This window comes from Lepus europaeus, chromosome 7 (genome assembly GCF_033115175.1).
Source record: "Lepus europaeus isolate LE1 chromosome 7, mLepTim1.pri, whole genome shotgun sequence".
Taxonomy (NCBI): Eukaryota; Metazoa; Chordata; class Mammalia; order Lagomorpha; family Leporidae; genus Lepus; species Lepus europaeus.
This window is the reverse complement of record NC_084833.1, coordinates 2224413-2244225: the sequence shown is the minus strand read 5'-3', so window position 1 is coordinate 2244225 and position 19813 is coordinate 2224413. Positions and strand designations below refer to the sequence as shown.

Sequence of the window (19813 nt, the reverse complement as noted above, 5' to 3'; positions counted from 1 at the left end):
GCTACCGACCCCTTTCCTCTCTACAGCACCCAGCAGAAGCTGCCCCAGGCGCCAGCGAGCCCCGCCCCCCGAACCTGCCCCGTTCTGTGGTTCTGTGGGGGTCACGGCGAGTCGCCGTGAAGGCTGGGAGGGGGCAGTGGTGACCCCAAGGGCAGGACCCCCTGCGGCTGGGAGTCCAGGCTGCGGCCACTCGGGGTCCAGGGTCTCACCCAGGAATGAGTAGCCCTCAGAGCTGTGCAGGGGGGAGGACACAGGCGAGGGGGACGCTGGGCGACCAGAGAAGCGGGCAGAGCAAGGCGAGGGCCTCCCAGAGCCGCCGGGGAGGCTGCCGGCCCCTGACACGGACCCGGGAGAGGACAGACGCCCGTGTTGGAGCCCAGTCGGTGGCGGCTCTCATGGCAGCCTGCGCAGCCCCCAGACCGCACCCAAGACCACGCGGCACAGACTCGAGTTTCCAGGGCCGGACAAGGGCGAGAGGCAGCCAAGAAGTGGCCGGGGCTTTCTGAGCTGCCCACGAGGCTGGGGGACGGGCCACGGCCGCCTGTCCCCCAGGAGAGCCGGGCACGGCCGCCTGACGCCCAGGAGAGCCGGCCACGGCCGCCTGACGCCCAGGAGAGCCGGCCACGGCCGCCTGTCCCCCAGGAGAGCCGGCCACGGCCGCCTGACGCCCAGGAGAGCCGGCCACGGCCGCCTGACGCCCAGGAGAGCCGGCCACGGCCGCCTGTCCCCCAGGAGAGCCGGCCACGGCCGCCTGACGCCCAGGAGAGCCGGCCACGGCCGCCTGTCCCCCAGGAGAGCCGGCCACGGCCGCCTGACGCCCAGGAGAGCCGGCCACGGCCGCCTGACGCCCAGGAGAGCCGGCCACGGCCGCCTGTCCCCCAGGAGAGCCGGCCACGGCCGCCTGACGCCCAGGAGAGCCGGCCACGGCCGCCTGACCCCCAGGAGAGCCGGCCACGGCCGCCTGACCCCCAGGAGAGCCGGCCACGGCCGCCTGACGCCCAGGAGAGCCGGCCACGGCCGCCTGACCCCCAGGAGAGCCGGCCACGGCCGCCGTCCACAGCAGGGAGGACACAGCACCCTCGGGGCCCATTTCCTGAGAAAGGCAGGAGACGGAGCGTGCCCACCTGGGTCCTGCCGGAGACGCCACATCTTCGAGGCCTCTGTTCCCAGCCCTCTGCGGTGCCAGGTGCTTGTCCCAACCCCGCCAGGCCTGGGCGCGGAGACACTGAGTCACAGGGACACGGTGCCGGGCAGCGTCCAGGGCAAGATCTGCAGGCCTGGGTCGGGCTGTCCCTGTCATCTCGCGGCTTTTCTGGGTTGCCGTGGCGATGTGAACACCAGCGTTGCCCCTACAGCGGCCCCACCGGGGCAAGTCCGGGCGGCCTGTGTGGAGGAGGCGGCCCTGAGTGGCCCGGCCTCGGTGCACAGCTCACACAGCCCTTCCTTCTCCTCTGAGTTCTGAGACCCCTCCCAGGGGTCCGCCAGACAAGACAGCCCTGGGGACAGGGCCCCGGAACCAAGTACCATGCACACACGTGCTGGGGCCTCAGAGCGAACTAAGCCGGGAGCACGCAGGCCGGGTGTGCGCCACACTTCCCGCCTCCCAGCCACTTCGGGAAGAGGACCCAGGCCCCTCCCAGGGCACAGCTGGACTACAGGGGCTGGGCCTGCCCTCAGCTCCGGATCAACGCCGGGATTGGCCACTGTGGGGCATGTGACCCAGACCTAAGCCAATCAGCACACAGGCGGGGGCGTGTGACCCAGACCTAAGCCAATCAGCACACAGGTGGGGCATGTGACCCAGACCTAAGCCAATCAGCACACAGGCAGAGCATGTGACTCAGACCTAAGCCAATCAGCACACAGGGGGCTGGGCAGAGACCCAGACCTAAGCCAATCAGCACACAGGGGCTGGGCGGAGACCCAGACCTAAGCCAATCAGCACACAGGGGCGGGGCAGAGACCCAGACCTTAGCCAATCAGCACACAGGCGGGGCGTGTGACCCAGACCTTAGCCAATCAGCACACAGGGGGCTGGGCAGAGACCCAGACCTAAGCCAATCAGCACACAGGGGCTGGGCAGAGACCCAGACCTTAGCCAATCAGCACACAGGGGGCTGGGCGGAGACCCAGACCTAAGCCAATCAGCACACAGGGGCGGGGCAGAGACCCAGACCTTAGCCAATCAGCACACAGGCGGGGCGTGTGACCCAGACCTTAGCCAATCAGCACACAGGGGCGGGGCGTGTGACCCAGACCTTAGCCAATCAGCACACAGGGGCTGGGCAGAGACCCAGACCTTAGCCAATCAGCACACAGGGGGCTGGGCGGAGACCCAGACCTTAGCCAATCAGCACACAGGGGCTGGGCGGAGACCCAGACCTTAGCCAATCAGCACACAGGGGGCTGGGCGGAGACCCAGTCACGCGGACCTGGGAGCCCGGCGCGGCGGTTGGTTCGGCCGCTCCTTGGAGCCCGGTTCGGGTGGAGGCTGCGGTCCCGGTCCGTTGTTCGGAAAGCACCGAGGGTTCTGCCGTCGAGAGGGCAGAAATAAAGCTTCCTCCTCTCTCGACCTCCTGCGTCAGTTCAAACCATTCCAAGTTCAGAAAAACTCAGTGTCTGGCCTGAGTTTGCCATGGACCTGCGCAGAGCGCACGCGTGGCGGCCGCACGGGCCCGGGGCGCACGGCCCTCGTGGGCGGCCGGCGCGAAGGCACAGGGAGGTCTCCGCGTCGCCGCTGCCCGGCGCACCTGCTGTCGCAGGGCAGCCCCGGGGCTGCCGGACGTGCCAGGCGCTGTGGCCGGCGACCGCACGGAGGCCTCTCCTGAGAAGCCGCTGCCTGCTGCCCCGTGTGCGGGGCTGAGCCTCGCTCCCCAGCCCTGGCCGTCACAGCTCCGCATCCGCTTGGCCTCTCCCATCACGGGCTCTGCACACGCTGCAGGGGCAGGGCGGGGGGCGGTGGACACACGCAGGCCTAGGCTCCGCCCCGTGTCACTGCCCTGTGGGGCCGGGTGGCAGAGGTGACAGACCAGGGAAGCACGCGCAGCCCTCCCAGGCCGCGGCCCCGCGCACCTGCACAGGTTGGTGTCAGAGAAACTGGCTGAGGCCTGGATGTAGAACGGGAAGCCCAGAAACGTGGCCACCACCCATGCCCAGGGCGAGGCGGGAGGAGAGCGGTCACTCGGGTTGGAGGGGGGGGGCAGCACCCTCCCCACCCTGCTCTGTGCCGAAGCCACGGCTGCCACTCCGGCAGCTCTCGGCGCCGGGTCTCCTGCCGCCCACGGCCCAGTCCTGAAGGACCAACCTGGCTCCCACCTGTGCAGTGGAGACGTCAGGTCGCCCTCAACCTGAGCGCAGAGAGACGCTTTGTGAAAGGCCAGATACCCCCCAGTGACAGTGCCAGGAACTGGGGTTGGGGTTAGGGATAGGCCGATGCTGGGCAGGCAGGCGGGTCGCCAGCTGCTGGTGACAGTGAGGTAGCCAGACACGGATGGCAGGCAGGTAGACGGGGAGGGGGGCGCATGACGGATGACAGGTGGCCGGGGATGTAGGTGACAGATACAGCTGGGAGAGGCGCAGCCTCGCCGGGTCATCTCCGGGACGTCTGTCCGAGTTCCCGGGAAGGACGCCTCACAGCACCGCCCTCCCCGGCCGGCATCCCAGCCCCGGCTGACCCTGAGCACACTCGCCCTCCCTGGCGCGCCTGCAGACCCCTCCCTTCCGTGGCCACGGTGCCACACCCCCAGCCAGGGGCTGACACACTGAGTGGCCCAGGGGCCCAGGCAGTCTCCTGAACGTGTCCACACTCACGGCACCCAGGGCAGCTGCCCTCGCAAGATCGAAACCAAAAGGCAAAGACTCTTGGAACCACAAACAGGAATGGAGTCTCTCAGGGATCTGGAGGCCAGAGGTCAGAGGTCAAGGGTTAGGCAATCCCTGCCTCACTCCCAGGTGGTGCCCAGCAGCCTGCGGGTTCCTGGGCTTGCAGAAGCTGCAGGCCGAGCCCCGCCTCTGCGTCCGCGCAGCCCCGCCCACGTCCGCCCCTCAGCCCCGCCTCTGCGTCCGCTCAGCCCCGCCCACGTCCGCCCCCCAGCCCCGCCTCTGTGTCCGCGCAGCCCCGCCCACGTCCGCCCCTCAGCCCCGCCTCTGCGTCCGCTCAGCCCCGCCCACGTCCGCCCCTCAGCCCCGCCTCTGTGTCTGCTCAGCCCCGCCCACGTCCGCCCCTCTGCCTCTGTGTCCGCGCAGCCCCGCCCACGTCCGCCCCTCTGCCTCTGTGTCCGCTCAGCCCCGCCCACGTCCGCCCCTCAGCCCCACCTCTGTGTCTGCTCAGCCCCGCCCACGTCCGCCCCTCTGCCTCTGTGTCCGCGCAGCCCCGCCCACGTCCGCCCCTCAGCCCCGCCTCTGTCCGCGCAGCCCCGCCCACGTCCGCCCCTCTGCCACCTCCCTCAGCCCCGCCCATGTCCGCCCCTCTGCCACCTCCCTGAGCCCCGCCCACGTCCGCCCCCCAGCCCCGCCTCTGTGTCCACGCAGCCCCGCCACGTCCGCCCCTCAGCCCCGCCTCTGTGTCCGCGCAGCCCCGCCCACATCCTCCCCTCAGCCCCGCCTCTGTGTCCACGCAGCCCCGCCAGTCCGCCCCTCCACCGCCTCCCTCAGCCCCGCCTCTGTACTCAGCCCCACCCAGTCCGCCCCTCCACCGCCTCCCCCAGCCCCGCCTCTGTCTTTGCTTAGCCCCGCCCAGTCCGCCTCCACCGCATCCCCCAGCCCCGCCTCTGTCTTTGCTTAGCCCCGCCCAGTCCGCCTCCACCGCCTCCCTCAGCCCCGCCTCTGTGCTCAGCCCCGCCCAGTCCGCCCCTCCGCCGCCTCCCTCAGCCCCGCCTCTGTACTCAGCCCCACCCAGTCCGCCCCTCCGCCGCCTCCCCCAGCCCCGCCTCTGTCTTTGCTTAGCCCCGCCCAGTCCGCCTCCACCGCATCCCCCAGCCCCGCCTCTGTCTTTGCTTAGCCCCGCCCAGTCCGCCTCCACCGCCTCCCTCAGCCCCGCCTCTGTGCTCAGCCCCGCCCATTCCCCCCCGCCGCCTCCCTCAGCCCCGCCTCTGTGCTCAGCCCCGCCCAGTCCGCCCCTCCGCCGCCTCCCCCAGCCCCGCCTCTGTCTTTGCTCAGCCCCGCCCATCGCCCCGCCACCTCCCCAGGGTCCGGCTGAGCTGACCCTGGATGATCTCGCCACAGCTGCCCCGACCTCCCTGCATCCGCAAAGATGCGCTCCAAAGAAGGTTCTGGGTTCGGAGCGGACACACCTTGGGGGGCGAGGTCCCCTGCAGCCCGTGACAACATGGAAGCCGCGTGAGGACCCCCAGCCCCGCCCTGCAACCACTGCAGCCCAGCAGCTGGCTGTGGCTGACCAGTGCCGGGGGCCGTGGCCAGTGCCGGGGGCCGCGGCCGAGCAGCGCGCGAGCTGCCGCAGGTGCACGAGGAAGGCCTCTCTCAGTAAACGCCGCCCACGGCCCTCGCCATTTTCTGTGGCCCTGAGACACCCCAGCCTGGCCCCGTGGAGACCGAGGTCCACTCGGCTCAGGTCTCGTTCCTCTTACGAAGCTGCTGTCCCACACAGGGGACCCAGCGACCCCGACGCCATCAGCGTGCGAACCCGGGAGTCAGGTCCTGAGCTCTGGAGGGGACCCTGGACCCCGACAGCCACTCCGCAGCCCCCGACCGCGTGGCTGGGGGATTCTCCGGGCCAGCGCCCTGTGGGGTGTTTCTCGGGGTCCCTGGCTGCACCCAGTGGACGCCACGTCCTCGCTGTCACGGCTGTGACCGCTGGAGGGCTCAGTGCGGCGTCCCGGGCGTCGGAAGGAAGGCCGGTGCTGGCCTGCGGTGGGAACCGCGGCTCCAGGTCTTCCTGAGCCCCGGTTCGCCGTGGGGCGGTGGCTCCCGTGAGGGCGCATCGTGACGCGCGCTGGTGCCGTGTGCAAGAGGCTGCCGCGGGGCAGTGGGCACTTGGAGGGCCGGACGCATCTTCCTGCTGTGTTCTGTGCCCCCCTTGCTGAGAGGGGGGCTCTGTACCCCAGAGTCTGTTCCCACTTCGGGGGACCTGGCCCCAGCCCCATGAGAGGGATGGAAAAGGCGCCCCCCACCCGGGGGCCGGGCGCCCCTCCCTGAACTGGCTCTCAGTTCCCACTTTGAGACGCGGCTTCTGGAATGTCCTGGCTGGCTTGGAGCCACCCCCCACCCCCCGCCCCGGGAACTGGCCTCTGCCTAGCGACACCCCAGACCGGATGGCAGGAGCCTCCCGCCAGCTATTCAGGACGCGCCTGGACCAGAGCCACACGCATCGCGTGAGCTCACGCCAGTCTGGGGCGCCGGGGGCGCCTGGGGTCTGCGCCACGGTCCATGCCCTCTGCCCTCGGCCCACAGAGGGAGAGGAAGGTGCGCCGACATGAGGACGGCACCGGCCTACAGTGTTTTCTTTTTTTTTGACAGGCAGAGTGGACAGTGAGAGAGAGAGACAGAGAGAAAGGTCTTCCTTTGCCGTTGGTTCACCCTCCAATGGCTGCCACGGCCAGCGCACCATGCTGACCTGAAGCCAGGGCCAGGTGCTTCTCCTGGTCTCCCATGGGGTGCAGGGCCCAAGGACTTGGGCCATCCTCCACTGCACTCCCGGGCCACAGCAGAGAGCTGGCCTGGAAGAGGGGCAACCAGGACAGAATCCGGCGCCCCGACCGGGACTAGAACCTGGTGTGCTGGGGCCGCTAGGCGGAGGATTAGCCTGCTGAGCCACAGCGCCGGCCTACAGCGTTTTCTCTACAGTGAGCACGGGCAGCTCTGGTGGTCAGAGAACGAGCCCCAGGGTGCCGCCCGGATTTGGTGGGCAGTGCAGTGCCGGGCGCCCAGCCTGCAGCCCCCCACACCCTCTCCCCTCGTCCCGTGACCGCTGAGCTGCCCTCCTGCCCCCACGGTTCCACCTTGCACCCCGCGGTTCTTCGCTCAGCACCTGGAACCCTCCAGGTCTTTCTGTGGCTCCATCACCCTCCCCTGTCCTTGCCGACAGTCCGCTGCCACCGGTGACCGAGGCCGGGCTGTGTGTCTGTTCCCCTGCTCGGGGGGGGTCCTGGCGGCTCAGGTGTGGGGAAGCAGGCTGCCCTGGGCATCCAAGGGCAGGTGTCGGCTGCACACAAATTTCCCACTCGCGTGGACAGACGCCCAGGAATGCCAGGGCTGGATCCGAGGGCCAGGCCACGCTCAGCTCCGTGAGAAGCTGCCAGAGCGCCTGCCCACGTGGCGGCAGTGTCTCCCAGTCCCACCAGCCACGAAGAGACTTCCGTGGCTCCCCACTCCCCGGCAGCGCTGGGTGCTGTCCAGTGCGCTAACAGCTGTGAGGTGGCGGCTCCTGTGTTTCGTGGTTCGCCCTGAGAAAAGTTCCAGCAGCGTCTTCTGACGCACCTGAGCCCTGCACTGATGTCCCCACTCAGCCGACCTGCACTGCGGGTCCTTTCGTAAACATGGACGTCACCACGGTCACGTGAGGACAGCGCCCTGGTGACGGCAGGAGCCCAGCGCTTGCTCTACACACTCGCTCACAACTCACACGCACACACAGACGCACATGGACACACGCATGTGTACACGCACATGCACGTACATGCACACACCACACGTGCACAGTGCACTGCACACGCACGCAGACGTGTGCACACACGGACACGCACATGGCACGCGCACCGGCACACGCCTGCAGGCCAGGACAGCGTCTGCACCCCCCGCCCGCACCTGCTTGGAGCTTCCAGGAGACGCCGCTGTCTGGGCCCCTGGGCTGCTCACCGCTGTGTGCCCTGTGTGCACCTTCCCTGGCGGGGCCTCTCCACAGCCTCTGCTCGCTTCCGGTCTGGCTTGGCTCACGGCATCGTCCGGGTCGTTTGCATGTTTTGGACACAGCCCTTTATCAGACCCGAGCGCTGCAGTCTCGTAGTGGAGCACAGGTCTCCAGTGTTAACAGCATTCAGTGTAGCTGTTTTTATTAAAAACGTTAATAAGTATTTTTAAATGCGACGGAGCAGTTGAGCGTTTCTGAGGGGCCCGGTCCGGTGGATTTCAGCCGTGTGTTCTCGGGTCTTCTGGACGTCTCATCCACGCCGCCCACACCGGGTGTTTTCCCAGAAGGACCTCCCGGCCCTGCTGCGCGGCGCTAACCGGCCCAGTGCCGACCTCTGCCCCCGCGGGACCTTCGGCCGTGGCCGGCACCCTGAGTGGATGCTGGTCTATTCCGGTCTATTCCGGGCCCCAAGCAGCGTGCTGAGTCTTTCCCCAACACGACAGCATCTTAATTAATGGAGGCTTAGTAAGTTTTTATTTTTAAAAAACAGATTTTTATTTATTTGAGAGGTAGAGTTACAGAGAGAGAGAGAGAGAGAGAGCAAGCGAGCTTCCATCCACTGGTTTCACTCCCCAGATGGCCACAAAGGCTGGAGCTGCGCCGATCAAAGCCAGGAGCCAGGAGCTTCCACACAGGTGCAGGGGCCCAAGCACTTGGGCCATCTTCTGCTGCTTTCCCAGGCCACAGCAGAGAGCTGGATGGGAAATGGAGCAGCCGGGACTAGAACCAGCGCCCATATGGGATGGTGGCACTGCAGGCGGCGGCTCAGCCCACCACGCCGGCCTCAGTCACGTCTTAAAACTGAGTAGGGGAGTCCTTCAGATCCCTCCTCTCGGGTCCTCCTCTGTTTCTGCTTCTAGAACCGGGGCTTTCAAGGCACAGCGCCGCCCCCCTGGGGGGCTGCTGGGAGGCCGCACGGATCTGCAGAGGAAGCTGACCGGGGTCTCCTCCGGCTAAGTCCAGGCCAGGGGCCCCTCCCTCCCCGAGAGCCTGGGCTCCCGAGCCGCGCTGCACAGATGCGCCCTGCACACATCTACGGGTCCGCGCCCCAGGGGCTGCTCTCCTGCTACTTCCAAGATGTCCCTTGGGCCCCCACCGCCGGCCCTCCCCCTCCCCGCCACACCGGCTTCCAGGCGCCCAGGTCGCCCTGCGCTGGGGCTGTCTCCGGAGCCAGGCGTGCAGCTGCCGGCGCCGCTTAATTTTTCTCTGCAGTCTGTGTCTCCTCGCCGGTCTTGTCTCGGAGTCAGACCTCCTGGGCCGAGAGGGAAAAGCACCGGGCCTGGCTCCAGAGGGCGGGGCGGAGCTCACCGCGGCCACGCTGTCCGCTGGTGACGTCTCGGAGCTGCCCTCGGTGTCAGGGCGTCCCCGCACGTCCCGGGGCCCCAGCTCCTGAGCGCGGCGACCCTGCAGCAGCTGTCAGAGGTCCGCGCGGCACCGACGCAGGGACGCGGCTTCCCTCTGCGGCCACTAAGAGGACATCGCGGAGGTCCGACCGGCCCCGCGTGCTCGGAGTGAGGCCCACACGGTGCGACACGCACTGAGGGGCGTGTGTGTCCGTGCGTGCATGCATGTGTGTCCGTGTGTATCCGTGCGTGCATGCATGTGGGCGTGTGTGCAGGTACGTGTGTGTGCACGCATGTGTGTGTCCGTGTGTGTGCGTGCACGCATGTGTGTGTCCCGTGCGTGGGTGTGTGCACGCATGTGGGCGTGCGCATGGGCCAGTGCGGGTGCCTGTGTGTGTACATGCCACGTGGGTGCCGGTGCCCGTGTGCACGCCTGGATGCACGTGTGTGGCCCCTCTGCTTCCGGGCCAATGACCGACGCGATCACCTCGCAGCCCACCCGGTTCCCGGGGCGCACCGGCCCCTGCCCTGGGTCAGCCACGCCTCCCCGAGCGCCCGGCAACCGGCGGGGCCTCCGTCCACTCTCACAGCCGGAGGACGCAGCGCCTCCGGAGGGGCTGGGAACCGGGGGTGGCTACTGCCCTGGCGGGTTCCCCGGGTCTGCTCTGCCCGGCAGCTCGGCCGGAAGCAGAGCGGGCGCCCACGCACAGCCTGGACGCGTCCGGGAGGGGCCTGCCGCCGGCGGGGACGCTCGTCCTGTCCCAGCTCCCGCGGGCGGGGCGGCCACGGGGCGGCCCGAGCGCCTGACCCCGCTCCGCTGGCCCAGCAGAGCCCCCGCCCAGGGAATACGCCATTCCCGGCTCCCGGGGCCGCTTCCTCCCGGCGGCAGGGCCACCACAGCCTCCACCTGGGAACGGCCCAGGCCTAGAGGCCCAAAGGCGGACCAGACCCGCCGGCGAGCCCGCCCAGCGTCGTAAAGACTGCCGGTGCCCACAAGTAACTAGTGTCGTAAAGGCGGATGCGGCCGTCAGTGGTTCTGTCGCAAACAGGACCGTACCCTCGGGCGAGTCCACCAAGTGCCGTAAAGAGGATCGTACCCGCCGGTGACCCTGCCGAGTGTCGTAAAGACGGAAGGCGCGGTTGGTGGTTCTGTCGTAAAGATGCTGGATCGACCGGCGGGCGATTGTCGAGCGTCGTAAAGGCGGATGCTGCCGTCGGTGGCTCTGTCGTAAAGAGGGCCGCACTGCTGCAGGAGCCAGAGCTCCGGCCGCCCCCCGACCCACCCAGACTGTGTAGACATCATTGTCTCGGTTGGCTGAATCACCCGAAGCCCAGCCTGACGCCCTGGCGCAGGCCCTGACCGGATGTCCCCTCGCTGCCCCCAGCGCCCCGCCCCAGGCCCTGGGGCGGCACAGATGCGGGGTCCGAGCACTGGGCCCCCAGCCGGGCTCCTGCCGACCCCAGCGCCCCTGCCCCCCGTGCAGCCCCCGCCGCCCGTCTCGGTCCCCGCGGCCACTTCCCACGATGCCCAGCGGGTCTGGCCCCAGGGGACCAGCCGGGGCTCGGGGCTTGTGGGGGGCAGGGCGGGGCCTCGGGAAGCAAACACGGAGTGGCCCCCGCTGACCGCCGGCGCCCGTGGGAAGGGGTCACTCCAGCCACGCCTGGCCCTCCCGTGTCCCTCCCGTGTCCCGCGGGTGGCCACGCGGCGCAGAGGCAGGCCCAGGCCCCGGTGAGACATCAGCCCGGGACAAGGAGGTGGTGTGGACAGCAAGGGGGCTCGGGTCGGGGCGCGGGCGGCGGCCCTGAGGTCGGGGTGGACAGGCCGCTGAGCCGGAATGGGCAGTCGATGTCTCCCGGCCGAGATGGCCCTGCAGGGAGCGATCAGCCGGGCCAGGCGGGGGCGGACGCCGTCTGGGCAGTTTCCTGCCGGCTGCGCTGGCCGGATGGACCGCACCGCGCCGCGTCCTTCCCCGAGCGCGGTGGGCACACGCCGGGCAGGCCGGGCGGCCGAGAGCGGCCACGGTGCAGCCGCTGACCCGCGGGCGGCGAGAAGCTTCCGGAAGCCGGCAGGATGCAGGGCGCGTCCTGGTCCGGGAGTGAGGGCAGACGGAGGCCGGGACCCCCTGGGGGGCTCTGGGGGCCGTGCAGGGCAGAGCAGTTGGCAGCCGAGGGGACAGAGAGAACCCAGGGTGGAGACGGGGGAGGAGATGGGCGGGGAGGCCGCTGCGTGGGGGGAGCGCTGGCGGCCATGCCCGCCCCGGCGCCGCTGGGCAGCAAGACCGGACAAGGAGCTGTGGCTGAAGACGGTGGCGCCGGAGGCGGGATTGGGGACAGGGGCAGCCCGGTGTGGGGAGGAGCCGCACGGGCCAGAGCCCAGTCCCTGAGGCCTGCGGTGTAGCTGTGTCCACGCCCCCACCCCACCCCCTTCTCTGCAGTGGCGATGGAGGCCTTGGGATGGGGTCATCCTCGCCCTAAGGCCGATGAGCAGGGGAGACCTGAGACACCCCCTAGAGTGGCCACCAGCCAAGGCCCCGGGGCCCCTGGGAACTGGGAGGGGCGTCCCCTGCAGCCTCTGGGGGGAGCTGGGCGGGCAGACACCTGGACTTTGGCCCCGTGGCTCTGGGAACCGGAAGGGACTAGGTCTGTGCTGTGTGCACCTCCCCGGCCGTGGCCCTGCGTGCCAGCTCCCACAGCCCCCAAAGAGCCATCCCCAGAGGCGGGAGACACAGGCCCAGGGCAGCTTCTGGGCGGCGAGGCGGCGACGGAGCGGCAGCCCTCAGCCGGGGTCTGCCCGGTGCCATGGACGCCGGCTCCTCCCCTGTGTGGAAGGGGAAGTGGGGTTGGCGTTGGGGCAAAAGCGTGTGTTGGAACCCCAGCCCCGGGCCCCCGCATGAGGCCGCAGCTGACCACGGGGCTCTTGGGGAGGGGCTTAATCTAGAACAGGGCAGGGCCATCAGGCGGCCTCCGAGCACGTCTGTCCCGTGTCCTTATAAGAGGGCAGTGAGGACACAGACGCACAGCTCGGGAACACAGGTGCCATCAGCCGCACAGGAGCGAGGTCTCTGGAGGCGCCGGCCCCGCCACCCCTGGCCTGGAACCTCCTGCTGCCCGCAGGGGACCACAGATGCCACATCAGCTGTGTGTCCAGTGTCCCGAGCACCAGGGACAGCCAACGGCCACCCCGAGCCTGGATCCCTCCGGGCAGGAAAGGAGCCCGGGCTCGGGCCCGCGGAGCACCAGGCACGTCCCCGTGTGTTCCCAGAAGGAGCCTGGTCCTGCCAGCCCCCGAGGGCGGCCGCAGGTTCGCACCCGGCCCAGCTCCACTAGGAAGCGGCGCCTGCGGCCCCCGGGAGAGGCTCTGCAAATTGAGTTCCTGGCACCGTGACGGGCGTGAAGGAGCCGCCTCCCTGCGGAGTGCAGGCTGCTGGGAGGTTCAGCACCGCACAGCTAAAGCGCGGATCAGCGCGGCCTCGGGGCCTTCGGAGGGAAGGGCGGCGGCCAGCATGGGGTCCCCGCGGCTCCTGCGGCCAGGGCAGGACCTGAGGGGAGGGCGTGCGATGGCCGAGCTCCGGCTCTCTCTGCGTGTCCAGGTGGGAGGCTGACCAGCAGTTAGCCGGCTGAGGGTATTAAGAGCCACACTGTCCTTCTCCCGGGCAGCCTGGCACTCACTGCCCTCTTGTCTGAACTTCCAGTGGATGTCACCAAACGGTGACAGAAGGGCGGAGCTGGGGGCCGAGCCCTGCTGGAGACCTGCCCTGGCACCCTCGTGCCCGTGCCTGCAGCCGGCGACATCGGTGCGGCCTGGTGTGCAGCGAGCCCCTCACAGGAGAGGTTTGGAAAGGCGAAGGTTGCAGGCATGGTGGCCTCTCGGGTCCATGGCGGCTCCAGAGTCCATGGGATTGACGCGGACTTGGCCGTCTGGACGCAGAGACCACAGGAGCCTGGCTCGCTGCCTTCTGTGCCGGCACCACGGCCAGGGGCCAGGCAGGGCCCGAGCGCTGGAGGTCGCCCCCACCTGCACGTGAGCTAGGTCTGCTTTCCCAGCTCTGACGGCCAAGGTCAGCCGACCTGGGCCCCTGGGGGGCTCCGTGGGCCCCAGCCCCCAGGCAAGAGCGTAGCAGGTGGAAAGCTGGCCTCCGAGGACCCCGCCCCCTGCCCTGTCCCTGAGACCGGGCCTTCCCTGCTGCCAGGGCTCACCTCTGCACCCCAGTGGCCAGAGCCGGTATTGCGCCTGTGCTTGTTGAGCTGGTCTGATTCCTGTCCTGTCCGGCCTTCCCAGTCCGGCCCTTGGCTCTGCTCCCGTCCTCGGCCTCCCCCCAACCTCTGCAGCTGCCCAGAGATTTGTCCCCACGTGGTTTCCCCTGACCACTGCGAACGGGGGACTCCCAGGCCCCAGCTGGGTTCCTCCCTCCCCGCCTTGCCCGGATCCCAGGCCCTGACCCCGTCTAGCGGGCAGGGTCTCCCAGCAAACGTGGCAGAGGCCGGCCGCCTGCAGTCCCTGTGGCTGGACCGTGGTCTGAGCCGGTGCTTCCTCGGCGAGGGGATGCTGGCAGTGACGTCCCCGCTCGCATGGCGGCTGCGAGGACCGGATGAGCCCGTCCAGAGCGTCCTGTCCAGGCCCCGGTCCCCGTCACGCCAGCCCTGGGCACGCACGGCCCCAGGCTGCCTCCTCCCTCCTGGCCCTGTCCCTACGTTCGTGTGCTGGGAACTCGGTACCCCGTGCCGCAGCGTTGGGAGCTGTAGGGCATGGGGGCAGGTCACACGGCTGTGAGAGGGCTTGCAGGGAGGGGGCACGGCAGTCCCCGCCCTAGAAGACACAGCATCCAACACGCCATCTTGGAGGCAGAGACCACCGGGCGGTCACCTGCCAATGCCCCAACCTCAGGCCTCCGGTATCCAGAACTCTGTCCAACTGGCCACGTGCGGTCGGCCACGGCGGCAGCTCCGGGGCGAAGCGCTGGTTTCCATCCTACCCCTCCCTGATGGCTCCCTCCCCTTGGCTGGCACATCCGGAGAGGTGTCCCCTCCTCTGGGGTCACGCCCCTGGTCATCCAGGCCAGGTGCGCCCCGCCTGGCCTCCCCCTGAGCTGCGGCCATGCAAACACCTGGCTCATCCCGCTCAGCTCCCGACCGCGGCCCCAGACGTGCCCCACCCCAGCCTGGCGGTGGGGTTCCTGGGGAGACACCCGCCTCCTGCTCTCCCCCACCCCCTGCCGATGGATCAGTGAATTCTACCTGCAGGGTGGATGCCCCGGGCCACGCCCCAGGCCACGCCCCAGGCCACAAGGGTGGGTGCAGGCGCTGTCTTGCCAGTCTGCTGCTCCCACCAGGGCCCTCGGGGGCTCTTTGTGGCATAGCTGCTGGGATCCCTGGGTGGGACTCGGCCCAGCCCCTGCCTGGCTCCCCACTTCTCTCTGAGTGAGGGGCCCAGTGCCAGCCTCAGAGCCCCCACCCCCTCATGCTCTCCTCCCCCAGGCACTGCCCAGCCCCCACCATCCCCTGAGGCAGCACATTCCCCCCTCACCGCCCAGCCTGCTCACCCACGCGCTTTATTTATTTATTTGTTTTTAAAGATTATTTATTTGAGAGGCAGAGTTACAGAGAGAGAGAGAGAGAGAGAGAGATGTCTTCCATCCACCTGTTCTCTCCCCAAATGGCTGCAGCAGCCAGAGCTGCGCTGATCCAAAGCCAGGAGCCAGGAGCTTCATCCAGGTCTCCCACGTGGGTGCAGGGCCCAAGCACTTGGGCCATCCTCCACTGCTTTCCCAGGTGCATTAGCAGGGAGCTGGATCGGAAGTGGAGCAGCCGGGTCTCGAACCGGCGCCCATGTGGGATGCCGGCGCTGCAGGCTGGGCTTCAACCCGCTGTGGCGCAGCGCCGGCCCCTGGCTTTGCTTTCAGCCCTCCCGGTGCGTCCAGCAGCCGCACCATCCGCTCCCCCTCAGGCTACACTTAGCTCTGTTTCGTCCCTTGCTCCTCCCCCCCCCCCCACCCCCGGATTCCTCCTTCCGCTCTCCTCCACCTGGATCTGTGGGCCGGGGCTGGGAGACCCCCGTCCGGGGTGCAGATCCCACAGCGGCCGCTGCAGGGCGTCAGCTCACCCCCACTGTGTGTCTTCCCCGTCACCATCTTTCCGCCCGCGAGCCAAGCCGGCCCCGCGCACAGCTGGCTCGTGTCTGCAAGGACCCCAGGGGACGGCCTGCTGGTCACTTCCTTGACCACTGCTCCCAACGGCCACACACAGGCTGGCTTGTGCCCGGGCGCCCCTGCTTGCCGGCCCTGCCCGCCAGGTCTGGGGTCTGGGTGTGGCCTGACCCCCCGACTGGAGCTGCCTCCGCCCTCGCTGGTTTTTCCCGGCGCCGCACACTGCCTGATGCGGTTTCACAGTCGCTCCCCCTGTGGGCTCTGGGCTGCATGAGGCCTGGGCGGCGGTCACCGCAGCTGTGTGCCAGTAGCTCGATGAACAGTCCGCGCCCGCCCTGTGCCATCACGAGGTCGCCAGCCCCGGCAAAGCCCCGGCAATGCTCTCGGTAGTCGGGGGAGGAGACGGGGCAGGAAGAGACCGCCCACTCTGGTGGATTTTGGCAAATGTCCCTCATTCGGCCGGAACCACAACCGTGGGCAGGAGAAGCCACAGCAAGGCTCCTCCCCTCCGCCGAGGTAGAGCCGGACGTCTCCCCATGGCCTCTGCTTGGGGCACTCTTGGCCGAGCGCTGGTCCCCGTGGAGAACTGGTCCCCGTCCTTTGATTCCGTGGCTTCTATGGGAACTTCCCCCACAACCTGCTCCCGGCTGCAGCGGCGGAAGCTGCCACGGCGGAACAGGACGCACGCCCACCTCCAACCTCGGACGCCAGCCCGGCAGAGGCAGCACCGGTGTCCGGAGGCCCTCAGCCTGGGCATAACTCCTGCTCGTCTTCCGTAGGGACTATCTAGACGATTCTCTTCCTTGAAGGGTTGCAAGCGCTTACAAAACGGCAGATGGGCCGGCGCCGTGGCTTAACAGGCTAATCCTCCACCTTGCGGCGCTGGCACACCGGGTTCTAGTCCCGGTTGGGGCACCGGATTCTATTCCAGTTGCCCCTCTTCCAGTCCAGCTCTCTGCTATGGCCCGGGAGTGCAGTGGAGGATGGCCCAAGTCCTTGGGCCCTGCACCCGCATGGGAGACCAAGAGAAGCACCTGGCTCCTGGCTTCAGATCAGCGAGATGCGCCGGCCGCAGCGGCCATTGGAGGGTGAACCAACGGCAAAAAGGAAGACCTTTCTCTCTGTCTCTCTCTCTCACTATCCACTCTGCCTGTCAAAAATAAAAAATAAAAAAATAATAATAATTAAAAAAATATTAAAAAAAATTATACAAAACGGCAGATGCCCTCGGATGGGGAGTTGCTGTCTTAGCTGATGACCCAGCTCTGCGCGAGGGTTTCAGCTGTAGAATTAGGGCTTTTCTATTTCTGATGGCCCCGTTTCTCAAAATAGGCAGCGTGGGGGTGGGCTCGCCCGCCGGAGCCCAGGGTCTGAAGCAGCAGCTGCCGTGCGCTCCAGCGCCCCGAGACACACGCGGGCCCCGGGGGGCGCACGCCAGGTGTCCTCCCGGGGTCTCTGCTGAGCCGAATGGCAGATGTGGGACTGCTGTGGGGACCGATGGGCGGGCTCGGGAGAACACAGCTGCACGTCGCTCCAGGCTGCCGGCAACTCTCCCACGAGGGCGGCCCCCGCTGCTGGGGGCAACCAGGTGGCGCTTGGAGGGTCTCCCGCAGGTGCAACAAGGGTTCCCACCACGGCGAGGGTGAGGGCTGGGTGGAGGCTGAGCCCAGACAGGTGGGTTTTGCGGGTGGCGCTGTGGCGTGGTAGGCTAAGCTTCCGCCTGTCGCGCCGCCATCCTGTATGGGCTCTAGTTCGAGTCCCGGCTGCTCCATTCTGGATCCAACTCCCCGCTAATGTTCCTGGAAAAGCAGCGGAGGACGGCTCAAGTGCTGGGGCCCCTGCACCCGCGTGGGAGACCTGGAAGAGCCTCCTGACTTCACCTGGCTGTTGCGGCCATCTGGGGAGTGAGCCAGAGGATAGAAGACCTCTCTCTCTCTCTCTCTCTCTCTCTCTCTCTCCCACCCCCATCTCTGTAGCTCTGCCTTTCAAATAAATAAAACTACAAAAGAAAAGTTAGTGTGGATTGCTCATAGACCTGAATGTATGAGCTCAGCTGCAAATCCTGAGGACGAACCACAGAAGAGACATCTCCGTGACCTCGGATGGGACACAGAACGCAGACAAACACAGAATTCAGTTAGACGTGGCAAAAATTCAATTTATCCAATCGCAAGAGAGAAGGCAGAGCCACAGGCTAGAGGGACAAAACGGATCCCACACAGACCCCCAAGCTCAGAGATAAAAAGAAGCGGCCAGGCACTTGAGCCATTCTTCGCAGACCACGCACGGCTCTCCCTGCATGCGGGGTCTGTCGCCTGCGGAGCCACACTGGCTCCTGGAGTCGGCACCTGTTCTCCCTGGCCGACCGCCCTCTGCCACCCAAAGTCTGGCCGGAGATGGGCGCGCGTGAGAGACAGGCACGGGAGCCAATCAGAGCCAGGGAGAGGCGGCCGGGGGCTATCTTCAGAATCCCGGAGGCCAGAGCTCCCGCTGCAGAATGACCCGCCTGCGGGGACCTGAGGCGGGGAGCAGGAGAGGGAGGCGGCACCAAGTCCCTGACCGCAGGTGCCTGAGCGGGGAGGTCAGCCCACGCGGTGTTCCCAGCTCGTAGGTGCCCCCTCCTTGCACTGCGGCTTCAGAGGCCTCCGAGTCCATCTGTGGTTGGCCCGTGGCTCCTGTGGCCGGTGCCATAGCAGCAAAGACAGCCCACGCAGACACAGGACGGTGCTGGTGGCCAGGGCCAGCCACTGACCGCCCCTCCCCCCCACTGACCACCAGCACCAGCCGATTCTCGGAGGCAGCCGGCTGTGACTCAGGACGACCCAGAGCGCCGGCCACGGCTGCTGGGCCCTTGCACGGTGTAGCCACCCACTCGGGCCCACGGCGGCCTCAGTCCTCTGGGGGGTGGGCTGGCTGGCTCCGCTGCCCAAGCTGACGGCACACGGCCAGCAGCCGGCTCCGGGACGCGCCATTGTACAAGACGAGCCAGGGGGCTCGCAAGCTTCTCAGGGGGATCTGAGTTCTCTCCCACGTGGCCACTCGGGCCTGACACGGGCGTTTGTCTGGAACGTGGACCCCCGCCCCGCTCCCTCCCTCGGGGGCACACAGGCAGCGACGTGAACATGACCAGGACCTTCTGTCCGTCCGCCGTCTGTCTCAGCAGAGCTGGGGGCACAGGGAAACAGGGAGAAGCTTCGTGTGTCCCATCGGTCTCCCTACCATCTGTGTATGCCCGTGTCTCCAGGGCCACCGACCTCTGACCTGAGCCCGGCCCCCGCTCAGACTCCCACCTGCCAGTGCCTTCCCGGAGCTGCTCCCTGCTGGCCGGTGACATGGGAGACCCGGAGGTGACAGGTGCACGCGCCTGGCCAGGGACCTCCGAGGGCGACCCACTTCCATTTGGATTCTGGGACACATTGTGGCTCACCGACTAATCACGGTGCCCTCACACGGCACCTCGCCCTCCCCCTCGCCTTCCCCGCCCCCGGCAGCCAGAGGAGCCTGCGGGGCTGGGCGGCCAGTGCCTCACCTGGTGGACAGGGGTGGGGGCTAAGGCGGGGAGCCCAGAACGGGGGAGGGGGCCCCTGAGATCAGCCCCTCCCACCTCCTGCTCAGAGGCAGCGCCCTGAGGTTGAGCGTGGGAAGGACGCAGCCGCCTCTACGCCTGCTGGTGGCAAGGAACCCGAGTGGCGCCCGGGGCCCCCTTCTCTAGGGCTGGGGGCGGAAGGCGGCAGGAGGAGGCCCGTGCGAGCCTCTCGGGCCAAGGCTGAGACTGGCCCGGGGGGAAGCCCAGGCGTGGCGGCTGGGACAGGGGTGCCCAGGTCACATGGCAGAGCGGGCCAGCAGGTGCGCCCTCCGCCCCAGGCCGCCTCTCCATCTCAGAGCTCCCCCAGGCTGGGCCGGCCCCCAGTGGGCATCCACAGCAGCAGCCCACAGCCATGGTGCATGGCCAGCCTGGGCAGTGGTGGCCCCAGGGAGAAGGAAACGGCAGGCGAGTGGCTTCCAGAGAGAGAGAGAGAGAGAGAGAGGTCTTCCATCCGCTGGTTCACTCCCCAGATGGCCACAACACCTGGAGCTGAGCTGATCTGAAGCCAGGAGCCAGGAGCTTCCTCCAGGTCTCCCACGTGGGTGCAGGGAACAAAGCACTTGGGCCATCTTCTACTGCTTTCCCAGGCCATAGCAGAGAGCTGGGTGGGAAGAGGAGCAGCCGGGACTCGAACCCGCGCCCACATGGGATGCCTGCATCTCAGCAGCGGCTTAATTGGCTGCGCCACATCGCCGGCCCCTGTTGCAGGCGTCAGAAGGGAGAGGCTGTCTCTCTCTGTCTCAGTGCTGCAAACCAAGTGGAAATGCGTAACTCGACGTTTAGAAGACATCAATGAACAATATCAGTTCTGCTTTAAGAATCCGGACCAGATGAAGGCCCGAGTCTGGCCCCCAGCCCCGCCCCCGCCCTCCCTGGG

The 19813-nt window shown here is 68.0% G+C and overlaps 1 protein-coding gene across 1 annotated transcript in view; it reads right to left on the bottom strand.

Moving 5' to 3' along the window:
- Positions 1–226: 226 nt before the first annotated feature.
- Positions 227–19813, bottom strand: part of LOC133764899 (collagen alpha-1(I) chain-like) — a 33175-nt gene continuing 13588 nt past the window's right edge. The window contains exons 3-9 of the mRNA XM_062198514.1: positions 11162–11292; positions 10265–11075; positions 9173–9277; positions 3811–3897; positions 3305–3347; positions 2751–2935; positions 227–1093 (exon numbers count right to left, since the gene is read on the bottom strand). Of these exons, the coding sequence (XP_062054498.1) occupies positions 227–1093; positions 2751–2935; positions 3305–3347; positions 3811–3897; positions 9173–9277; positions 10265–11075; positions 11162–11292 (2229 nt within the window). The remainder of the gene's footprint in view (positions 1094–2750; positions 2936–3304; positions 3348–3810; positions 3898–9172; positions 9278–10264; positions 11076–11161; positions 11293–19813) is intronic.